This window comes from Camponotus floridanus, unplaced genomic scaffold (assembly GCF_003227725.1).
Source record: "Camponotus floridanus strain SB8 unplaced genomic scaffold, Cflo_v7.5 scaffold1, whole genome shotgun sequence".
Classification (NCBI taxonomy): Eukaryota; Metazoa; Arthropoda; class Insecta; order Hymenoptera; family Formicidae; genus Camponotus; species Camponotus floridanus.
This window is the reverse complement of record NW_020229214.1, coordinates 275,814-288,806: the sequence shown is the minus strand read 5'-3', so window position 1 is coordinate 288,806 and position 12,993 is coordinate 275,814. Positions and strand designations below refer to the sequence as shown.

At 29.9% G+C, this 12,993-nt stretch overlaps 1 protein-coding gene across 1 annotated transcript in view; it reads left to right on the top strand.

Moving 5' to 3' along the window:
- The first annotated feature begins 2,611 nt into the window (after positions 1-2,611).
- LOC105253527 (rhophilin-2) overlaps positions 2,612-12,993 on the top strand; it is a 33,925-nt gene continuing 23,543 nt past the window's right edge. Inside the window, exon 1 of the mRNA XM_011261614.3 lies at positions 2,612-3,114. Coding sequence (XP_011259916.1) covers positions 3,046-3,114 — 69 coding nt within the window. The 5' untranslated portion in view covers positions 2,612-3,045. The remainder of the gene's footprint in view (positions 3,115-12,993) is intronic.

Sequence of the window (12,993 nt, the reverse complement as noted above, 5' to 3'; positions counted from 1 at the left end):
TGCATATTTAACGACGCGCCGCGACTTTCGAAAACGCGCCCGTCCTTTCACCAAATTCGATCGCGCTTCTCGTAAGCGATCGAGGGAAATATATGTATTATATATAATATATGTATAAAATATATGTGTAATATATAATACGCCCCAGGAAACGCCAAATAACTGTTAGTTACAATTTCCCACTCAGCAATATAACTGTTACATGTTATGTAATAGTTATATTATAGAGTGGAAAATTACAATTAACAATTATATAAATGTTACTCGGTGTTTGCTGGGACCATGTATATTTCATTCAGCCATGGTGCTAACGCCCGGCCTCGAATATTATTCATTCGAGGATGATTTCTTCGTCGCATTCCAGGCAGCGCGAAAGGCCGCCCCGACCTTTCCCCCGACGACGACCGTCCTCGGACCCCTCCGCGATTACGCCACTGCGGGGTGCCCGCGGCATCAGTATGTCAGGGTATACCTCTATGGGCACGCATACCTCATACGCATGCAGAATTCCGCGAAAGGAGCAATGATGTAAAAAAGTTGTTCGTGTTATTTCCAGCGGTAGAAAATTCGCATTTCGTTGCAAACACTTTAGACATATCCTGAATGTAGGGCTTGACTAATTTAAATTTTTACGAGCACAGAGTATGTGATTATACGCAGAGTAAAGGATATGAACAGGTAAAAATAATAATTCCATAGGTTCCTACAAAGATTTGTTTTTTCGCAGAGGATCTCCATCGAGATATTTGTCTTTAAAGTTAAAATTTTTCTCAATAAACTTTTATATCACTCTATCGTGTGTGGATTTGAATAATTTGTAATAATTATTTTTATGTGTTAAGTAAAGAGATCTTTAAAATATATATAGTGAGATGGAGATTTCTTGATTTCGTGACGAAAAGTCAGGGACGACCACCTATAAGTCTTTAAATTAAAAAATTTTGAATTAAGAAATTTTGAAGTCGTAGGTTTTTTTTATTTTTAAATGTGTTTTAAATTTTTCTACATATTTTTCTAAAAAAATTTTTTTTTCCAAACATTAATTGTTCGTAAAAAAAAAAAAAAAAAAATTTACGTATTACCATCCGCGTTTTTAGGCTCTTATCGCTCGTTTCATAATTATCATGTTATTTTTATTTGTTTCCCAAAGAGATTGCCCATTTTTATCGAAATACCTCGTATATTATTAAAAACGTAAAGAGCAATCAATGATATATAGGCAGTATAATGTCATGAGTGAAAAATAATCTCAAATATAAAATATATAAAAATTTTTTTCTCTAAGAGAGTCTTAATTTTGAAAAAAACATGTTCTAAATTTCTCGGAAATGTTTTGCTATATAAAGTTAAATTGATATTTTAAAATTCTGCGTATCTAGAAATTCGTCACTGTTGATTAAGAAATTCTTTATATTAATGAGGTGTTATTTATCTTTCAATCTTACGTTTAATCTTTTACGTATATCAAATGCGATTATAGGTAGCCAACTCATTGTCAGATAAAATTCTGAGTCACAATTCACAAATGTTTAGAAGAAAACGCTATAATTCAAACATGTATGTGTGTGTGTCTCCAAAATGTTAATTTCATAAAATTCATTAAATCAGTTCTGACATTTACTTTATAATTTTATCAAAATCACGCTAATATATTAGCTTTTTAACGTGTTTTTTTATTATTTAGTTTTTTATTTAATTATTTTTATATATATTTAGTTTTTTTTTAGTTTTTTTTTAATAAAAAGAATCTGAGCTACCAGTAAAAATAAGGAATTTTTTGAAAACTTTAAAATTATTTTATAGACAAAATTATTTTATAAACTCCTTAAAATTATTTTATAAACAAAATGAATGAATTGAATCTTAATAATGGATAAAAGAATTTTTCGGAAGGATGAGTATAGATACAAGTTCAAAATGAACTTTGCCGAATACGTCAAGTCACGTTGAGTCCTTTCTACATTTTGCGCGTTGGCTTTATATAAATACCTGTGCGACAGGTTTGATTGCGCAGCTGTGCAGCTAAAATGCATAAATTTACTATAATTTTATCGTTAATCGGGCCAATCCACGCTAATCCACGTTGCTCGGCTCTACTTTAATCCAAGTCGACAGCCGCGAGTCTTTTATTACTAATAACGGTCATCGCGAGAATTATTCTGACAGTTTAGGCGATTTAAATGATTAACGATGCGAATTGTCACTCGACAAAATACGTAACATCATCGACAAGAATGCTCGAGAATGCATTTATTCAAAAATAAAATACCGGAACGAAGAGAAAAGCAGGATTCTTCGAGAGAAAATCTGTTAAAAATTCCTAAAAAAAAAAAAAAAAAAATGGAGCCACCATGTGGCTACCGGAGACTCCGGAAACAATAAGATCGACAATAAATAACGACCAACGGCCATCGGTTAGCCCGGTGCATTGTACCTAGGGACCTGCAATGGGCCCGCGCCTCGGTATAAGTAGCATGTATATGTGTTATATAGTGTGTGTATGTATACATGTGAGTGTGTGTGTATGTGTATGTGTGTGTGTGTGGTATCCTTGCACGGGCGCCACCACGTCGCCAGCGCTCCGAGAGTTCTGGCGACAGTCCAACACGAGCGGTCGCGTGATACGCGTCTCGCGTGCCCTCGTCCCGCGCGCTAATCGTCCGTTACGCGCGACTGACAGTTGACTTGACAGTTGACCGGCTGATCGGCCCGCCAGGCCGAGGACCCGCGAGCCCGGAGGCGCAGCTGTTTCGCGCCAACGATTTATCTCCTCCTCCTCCTGTCCGCGGTCGATATCCCGCTTCGATTTGCCGCGCCGATCGACGAAATCGAGAGTCGCTTGCTTGCTTCGCTTTCGAAGCGAGAGGAGTCACGCGAAGGATCGCGTGCACGGGAGGATCGTCTTCTGTCACGACGATCGTAATAGTTGCGCTGCGATTTAAATACGTCGCGGCCTGAAAAACTCCGGAGTTGATCGTCGAAGTGATAAATCCTGGTGCTCGATGACACAGGACGTGGCGAAGAAATAATGCGACGACAGCCACAATGAATGTTCCGATCGTGGCAGGGGACATCGTCGACGATGGCGGCTTCAACCGGCCGCGATTCGTTCGGGTAAGTGATGTATATGTGTGTGTGTGTGTGTGTGTACTACCGATCGTTCCTTCATTCGAATTTCACGGTCTCGTAATTTTGAATCGACGGACTTATCGCGCGTCTCAAGGATGATCGTTAAATTCTCGGCGCGAGATTAAATTCCGCGTCGTGCAAGTTTTTCGAACGGTCGTTGATTTTCATCGATTATTTTCATCGATCTGCCGGATGATCGCTGTCAAAGACCCGTGCGTACTTTCACTTTCGTTTCTATGTAACGATGTGCATTCAGGGTCGCATTTACCGTTAAACTAAACGCTACCGTCTGTTGCTGAAATCCATTTTTCCTACGTTGATGAGTCACATTTAGCGATAATTAAAATATAAATTATAAGATATAAATTAATTAACAATGTAAATGCGACTCTCTCTTGAACACACGAAGAAGAATAAGTAATTTTCATATGGAAAGTAGAAGAGATAAGTTTAATTTTGTGTTAACGTAAAACACACACGTGCGTCAGAAAATCAGACGTGACGATAAAATTCAGGGGACGATTTGAAGAAGTTTAATTTTTTTTTATTTGTAACGCTACGCTCATACATAATGAGGATCCTTCGAGCACAAGTGCGATATCATTGTGCAAAGAAACGTACGACGTATTAAACACACGTGCGTCGCATACGGACCTTAAAGTTTCAACCAACATCCGAATAAAGTTACATTATATGGAACTCGTAACAATTTCAACTATAATTCAAATCATAAGAGACAAATTTAATAGACTAATAATGAAAGAAATCATTTGAATCATTTTATCGAAAATTTTGAATCAATTTTAAATAATTTTATCAAAAATTCAGAATTCTTCTTTCTTTTTTTTAATTTTTTTTACATATTCTGACAATATTCTTCTCCTAAATAAAATATTTTGGATATTCTTTCGTCTTTTTATACATATTTTTTTTCATAAAAAAATTATATTTTATTTGGATAAAAATTAAAAAATTATTTTGAAATCAAAATCTTGTATGTACATGTGTGAAATTCTATATTTTTTCTGTTTGCATTATTTAATACATTCTCTCTAACTTTTTAACTTTTTTAAAATGCTTTAAACAAAACATTTTTTTCCGGAATAAAATACTTTGAATATTTTTTTAATTTTTATACAGACAGAAAGAATTAATATTTTATTCAGATAAGAGTTAACAAATATTTTAAAATAAGAATCTTGTGTATGCAATTCTGTATTTTTTCGTCTTATATTATTTACTAACTTATTCCTAACTTTATTTTATATACTTTAGACAAAATATATTCTTCTTCCAAATAAAATATTCTAGATATCTTGTTGTTTTAGTCACACATGAAAAAGTAATATTTTATTCGAATAAAAATTACTTTGACGTAAGAATCTTGTGCGTGAATATTTTTTCTTCTTGTATTACTTAATAAATTCTCTCTTTTCTAATTTTTAAAATTTTTGTATGTACTTTAGACAACATTTCTTTTCTGAAATAAAATATTCTGAACGTCTTTTTCGTTTTTATAGTTATCCACTAAAAGAGATAATATTTTATTCAGATAAAATTCAAAAATTATTCTGAAATAAGAACCTTGTGTGTGAAATTTTGTATTTTTTTCTTGTATTATTTAACAAATAAATTTAATGTTATGCCATCAGAAAACGTAAACAAAGTAATATTACGTCACATTGCGTGTCTCGTAACACGCAAAGGAGCAGCTACCTCAAATAAGATTTTTTTCTTGTAATATTCTTATATACTTCGTCGTTAATATAAAAGCATATATGATAAAATCAATAAGTATTTAAAAGTAAATAAAAGTAAATAAATCTCTTAAAGCATATAAATAATTATAAATAAATTATTTTCGTTATTTTATCGGATGTTATATATATTTTATATATATATAAATGTATTTTAATAATGTATAACACATATATATATATGTTAAACACACACACACACACACACACACACACACACACACACACACACACACACACACACACACACACACACACACAACATATATATATATATATATATATATTACACACACACATATATATATATATATATATATATATATATATATATATTTTATACAATACTATATGAATTGCGCGAGATATCAGAGTGCAGTTGCATATTGTGTGAATATACGGAGAATTTTAGAAAAGTTCTACGAAGATACAATGCGTAGTATTACTATTATCATCATGGAACAAAAGATAACGATACCTGTTATTGAAATAGCTACATCAGCGAAAGAGCGTTTTATATCAACTGTACTCATTAACACATTATATTTCATTATTTACTTTTATCACTTTTAATTTACACACTATTGTCTATTATATATGTATTATATGTTGAATATTTACAATTAATAGAAATATTTCTATAAAAATTGAAATTTGATGATTTCATTCACAGATATAAGAATATATACATATTCAATTTAACACTATTTCGCACATATAACAGATTCCATTAAACTTAATTTATGCATAATGTACATGTTAAGAAAGCTATGTTAAATAATTTGCTTAATTTTTTGAAGCAGGCAAATAATTGAGTAATTTTTGCAACAAAATTTTAGTGTTTTGATAATAATAGAAGAGCTATTTTTTTTACACTACGGTTTCTTACACGCTTAGGCTCTATCTAATTCGCGTAATTGCTTTAACGAGATGTACATCGTGAAACAACACGTGCCTATTGTTATCCTGCGTTCTTAAGAATGCATGCCTTCTCACTCGACTTCTACATTTAAGCGATAAACGTAGACGATGTAATTGCTTTTCGATTAAATACTAATTTTGATAATGATAAGAATTTTCATTTAATCTGAATTCTTTAAATTCCAACATGTACTCGAAATAGAAATTGTCGTTTTTATTTGTCAATTGAAAAATTAAAAATAATTTTTTTATAAATTTTCTTTGTAAGAAAGTTAATAAATATTTATTCTATATAAATTTAATAAATTGAGAAATTTAATAAATATTTATTCTATATAAATGGAATATATTAATATTATCGAGATAAAATCCAAGAAATATTATGCATTTGTTTTATCAAAAATTCATCGGTTGTCTCGCAATAAATATAAATAAATTATTTTTACTTAAAAGCAAATATGCAATAATAGAATTTTGTTTATCATAGTGATCTATACGCGAATACCACATCATTATAAATTGTAATTTTTTTCCTCACTGAACATTAACTCTTAAGTCATATTTATGACGTAAAAAATAAATTGAAAAACTTTGCGGTGCGGAAAATGATTTTGCATATATTCTAGTTTTAAATGCCATAAACATACATCGGTGATGCACTTACTGAATAGCTTGTAGCAAATGCTTGATGATATCAAGATCGGTGAATGTACTATCGCGCATCCACGCAACATTATCTGTGTCACTATTATAGATTCTTCTTTAGAACGTCTAACACAAGTTACATTGTTTGTAGAACAAAGCTTCTCTCTAAAACATATCATAATTTTAATCTCCATTTAAATTTTAAATTTTTAAAAAAGCCTTTTTATACTTTTTAATATTTATGATACTCAAATTTTTTTTATATTTAAATATTTATAATATTTCAAACTTTGCATATATTTATAATAATTTGTTTTTACATATTTTTTTATATTATTATATATTATTTATAATAATTTATCCTAATTTATTTCTTAATTTATTTCTTAATTATTTATTTATTATCTTAATTATTATTTATTTATTTATCTTAATTAATTATTTATCTTAATTTATTAATTTACTTATATATTTATAAATATTCTTTTAATATATTTTCTTTACAAATGCGATTAAAAACAGCTTAGCTCTTGCAAATAAGAGACTTAAACTTGCCCATCATGTGTATAATAATTTATCATCGAATTTAAATCAGACAGATAATTACGACACATCGAGCGTTAAAATATCATCTTTAGTAGAAAGAAACATTTTCCTATCCCTACCAAAAGGAAAAGGAACGTTCGCAATAAAGTTTTCTTTCGCAATAAAAATATTATTATCGTAACGTACTTGCGTTTGATTATGAAAATGGAAGTGTCGCGAATGAAAGGGTTAAATGTCACTCGCGACTCGCTTCTGCTAAACGCGCACGAAGGCAAAACGATGCGACGTTCACCTCGCGGTTTAGCCTCGTTCGAAAGTGGAGTAACGCGCGCAAGGTCGCGGCGGCCAGGCCGCGTGTCTCGCTTACGTCGCCTCGTCGTTCTCGGGTCGCGTCGCACAACAGTGAACGTGTCCGCTATCGTCACCGTATTGAGAAAAACGGGAGTAAATTTTCGCGTATTCTTGTCTCCGACCGCGATGGAAATACCGCTCCGTTCTTAAGAGCGCGCCGCGTCTTAGTTTCGTGCCGGAAGTTGCGAGAGAGTACTTTTTTTCTTTTTTTTAAATCTTTTTTCTGTCTTTCTCTCACATTTATCATGGTATTCTTATGTAATAAAAGAAATTTCTTCTTAATTTGATTACATCATTTTTGTATCAATAGCTATCAATATGTACAAATAATTAATTAGTTGAAATATTTCTTTAATTATGTATATATATTGTATTTATAAATATTATTTTTTAATATTATAATTATTATTATTTAGTAATTTTTAATATTATTATTTTAATAAATTTTGGTATTATTGTTATATATTTTTGTATATTACATATTTAATTTAATAATTTAATAATTTTAATATTATTATTATTATTATATTATTTTAATTATTATTATTTTAATATTATTATTTTAATTATTATTATTATTTTAATATTAATTTATTAATATTATTATTTTAATATTATTATTATTTTAATATTATTATCGATTTTATAACGAATGAATTTTGTCTCTTTCTCTCTCTCTCTCTCTCTCTCTCTCTCTCTCTCTTTCTTTCTTCCTTTTTCTCTTTCTTTCTTTTTCCTGAAATATTTAATTTTCTATTCGATGATGTAGATATCATGTTTCTTATTTACTATACTGTAATTGGATTGATATATTAATCAAAATTATTACTACTACTGTTACTTTTCCTACTTACTATGCTACAGTTATATGAATATGTTAATCAGGATTACATTTAAATATCTGAATCTTTCCGCACTTAAGATTCGGATTCTTTGATCTCTTAATTTTTGCTTTCGTAATGTTTAAGAAACTATTCATTTTATATATTCATTTTATTCCTTTCATATTCATTTTATTACTTATTAATATCATAAGAATATGATCATGAATATGATCATAAGAATATGATATAAGAATATGATCATTAAGTAAGAAATCGTTAGGTAAATTAACATACCGGTTTTTCCATGTCATAAGAATATAAATAAAGGAAATAACATTACGGTATAGAAGTGGATTCTACTTATCCGTGAAATCATCCACGACTTATGGAATTCTCGAAATGTAAATTCATCGAGGAATCTGCGGTATGAATTGCGTCGCCATGCTACGAATATAGAAAAAGATGTAAGAAATAACCTTTTCTTATCGAAGAAATTAACTACGTAACAAGAAATTTATGATCGAATGATTCATTTAACATACATTTATATTATTCGAATCTTATCTCAACAGAAAAAGATAATAACTTTTATATTGCTCGTAAGTTACTGTTATTTGTAAGTTACTGTACTTATTTGAGTAAACAGAATAAATAAATAAGTAAATAAATAAATATATACAGTACTAGACAAAATAAATCATACACTTTTCAAATTGAATTTGTTAGTATAACTATTCTTTTAACAAGCAAATAGATTATTAGATACAGGAAAGTCGAAGCATTTCAAAGTATTTAAATAAAGAAAATTGTAAAACAATAAAAATTATGCTCAATTCCTTTGTAAAAAATTTCTTATTCAATATTGTTACATTTTGCCCTGGACAAAATAAAGCATACACTTTTAGAAGTAATAGTTCACAAATAAATAAAGTTAATTCTAATTGTGATTAGTACTTGGTATGGCCACCATTGGCTTTCAATACCGCTTCCAGTCGGCGAGGCATACTTTGGACTAATTCTTTATGAAATTATACAATGAAAAATCTTGTGTTTTTTATTTCATTTTCATTCTTACATAAAATCCCAAAATTATAATTATCCTTTATTTGGTGAAAATACTTTAATATTGTGAAACATTTAAATTTAAAAATTACTTAATAATTACTTTAAAAATTATTTAATTTAAAAAATTCTTGCATCTTTAATTATTTTATAATTATAGATATTATTATTTTATAATTATATCTATAACAAGAAAAGAAATGGAGAAAGAGAGAGAGAGAGAGAGAGAGAAATTAAAATTGTATTAAAGCAAACAGAAACACATTGGAATAAAATTCAATGCAAGGGATTGAAAATCGAAAAAATTACTCACAATCGCATGTACAGGTTGATATTGCCCTGAGAGAAAAACCGACTAGCGCACGTTCTTTGTTATCTGGCGCCTGCCAGCGTGTGATCGTCTGGCATCGAGTCATCAATGGGGCAAGGGACTGCAATTACTAATCGATGAGTTGGCACGTGGCTTCCCCTAAACAAGTGGCTGACTTATTTCTCGAGGGTTAATCTAAGGTCTCTGTCGTGTATATTCAGCTGCACTTCCTTTTCCTTACAATTTTATTATGTCCCTCTTTCTTCCTTATAATCGACTTTTCGATTTTTATTCTATATTTTCATATGTGAATTGATTGTATATAATTATTGCAATTTTATTTTTTAATGCTTGCCATAAAAAATGTAAGGCATATAATGCCTAAAATATTTAAAAATATTTTTACAGCATCATTAAAGAATGAAATTGTGATAATTAATTACTTTATTTTTATAGAATTAATACTTAATAATATTAATTATTAACTATATATATAGAATTATTATATTATTAAAATAATAATATTATTAAATATTATTAATATAATTAAATATTATTAATATAATAATAATAATTAATATATTTAATTTTTAATTTTAATTATTTAATTGTATGTATTAAATAATAATATTATTAAATATTATTAAATATTATGAATATAATAATTATTATATTATAATATTATTAATATAGAATTAATTATAAATATTAATTATTAATACTATATTTCTATAAATTAAAAATTATTATTATATTATTAATAATTTTTTGTCGATATGCATATGTTTGAAATGATATGCAAAATATTCAAAAGTTCTTAATGACTTTTCTAAGCCGTATTTATGTCCCTGGTTTTGTTTATTGCGAGACAAGACGGCGAGTAGAATAGAAAGCAAGACGACGTGTGCGACACTCCATCGAGCGCTTTAATAACGTATGCCAGCGGTGTTGCTCGCGTGACTCACGCTGCTGCAGCTGTCACCCCTTCCGGTGCTCCCGAACAACGAGGAGAAGCTGCTTCTTCGCAAGTTTTCCTCTTCCTTGGTTGATGCCGGGTCTTGCATGAGTCACGTCACACTGCGTAATCGCCGACACGCGGTGCGTTTTCGTGCCTCGAAACGCAAAACACACGATTCGCGTCGTGGTCGCTTGTTAACCTTGCCACGGTGCTCGATTTTATTGCATACTTAAGATTCTCGAAAACAACGACGTTGTGTCATTAGCAGAAGTAAATAAACGCCGCTTCCTATTCGACTGTAAACTCAAGTCGTTGTTGGACCTTTTTCAAAATATTTCGCGATTAAAATTGCAATTTTTGTGATTAACAAATTTAATAAAGAACAGTAACATAAAATATAAAATATTAAATTTTGTTTCTATATTCAATTATTCGTTTTTTTCAGAAGAAAATTTGCTTTATCATCAGCTTGAATTCGATAAAAAACACTCATATGAATTTTTAGTAGGTGATATGGAAAGTATATTAATTAATCATGATCGCGATTAATCTGAACCATATCAAATGTTGACCATATCAACTATTGCATGATGTTTTTATGTCCAAAAAGTTTTTTTATTGAATATTTTCACTAGCAGCCGGGAAAGACGTGACTATTCGTCACAAATGAGCAGTAGACACGCTTCATATAAAAAGAAATGAAATCGTGCACAGGTGCGCTCGTTTGCAAGCATCGCGTTAAACAACCATAACGACGTTGATACGAAAAGATACAATAATCACGCAACGCATAAATTCCAATTGGATCTCGACGTCAAATGTGATATTTCAATATTATAGCGCAAATCGAATTTTAAGCACGAATGTATTTCACGTATTTGACCAGACATGGACAGGTGGAAATCGATCGGACCTTTCGCAATCGATTACGTAAATATCGCTGGCGAGAAATCGCGCGAGTGAAAACGACAAGCACGCACTTTTTTCGCGAAAATTTTTATCGATTTCGATACTCGCTGGATCCTGGATTCCTAATCCGATTAATGGATGACAGAAAAGTCCCTGATTCCTTCATGTCCGAGTGAACTAATCATCGCGAGCGCCTTTCTCTCATCATCGTTCTGTCAGTAGCGATGTCGGCTTTCCATCTCGCGACTTTCGATTTGCAACATGGACAAGACAGGATTTTACATTTCTCGAAATTTATGCTCGTTTGAAATCGCATAATTTTCATGTAAATCATCAAGGTGCGCCGCAATCGGAAACCCAACCCCGGATGCGAATGAGAGTTCGATTGATGCTCACTAACACATAACGAGTTCAATCACGAATAAATCCGCATTATTGGAAAAGTGGGAAAATTTAATTGATTATAATTTAATTGATTATAATTTAATTGATTATAATTTAATTAATATGAGAAATTAAATAAGAAATTAAAGAGAGAAAGAAAGTGTTAAGTTAAAATCATATTTGTGATGAGATACTTAATCAATTTAATATATATTAATAAGCTATATATTAATTAAAGTGATAATTAAATTAATTTTTAATGTTTTACGTAGCAGTTTGTTTCTTTTCATAAATTCTTTCATAAATTGTCCGTAAAAAATTCAAGTTATTCCGGCTCTGAATCTTTTGTAATGCATGTAAAGGTGGTGACATTCTAGTCGCAGCTTGAAATATCGAAGTGCAAATACTTCTACAGAGCTGTCTCAAGAAAAGGTCTTGCAACCATCTGTTGCATGCAACTCAATCATCGCAGCGGTTGAATAAATATGCGAGATCGCAAACTTGTGTAGCAGAATTTATTACAGGCGCTTTTGAGTATTATTTGAATAAATAATGTGAAACAGAGTATTTTTATTCGTCATAAAAATAATTATTGAATATTTCATGCATAAAAAAATTATGAATAATAAATATTTATCATTTTTTTATTATGAGAAAAGAAAAGAACTATTAATTGCACATTTAATTATACATATATTTCATATAATTACTTGTTTCAAATATATTAGTCGTACGCGTAAAAGTATTCAAAGATTGTCCTACAATTTCAAGAATAGTTCACGTTCACATGACATTTGCAATCATATGATAATATAATATTAACTTAATTATAAAAAATATTTTTTTATATCATGACTCTGATTAGTACCATGATGAAAAGATGGCAATCAAAAAGTAGTATTATCATCATATTTTTTTTCTATAAGAACATATCATTATATTACTCTCTGCGTATTACAAAAGCGCTAATTTGAGAGTTTGAGCGTTTAATCCTTGGGAATTTCGATAATTAAATCTTACTATGAACTAACTACTTCGCACAATGTTGCAATAAGATATAATAGTTTACACTTGATTTGTGTCGCTCGTTCAGGAATCAGGAATAGTTTTCGCAATTTGTGATATGAAATAAGATATATATTTGGTTCACTGAAAAAATAATTTATTTTGTAATAACAGAAAAGTTATAGTATTAAC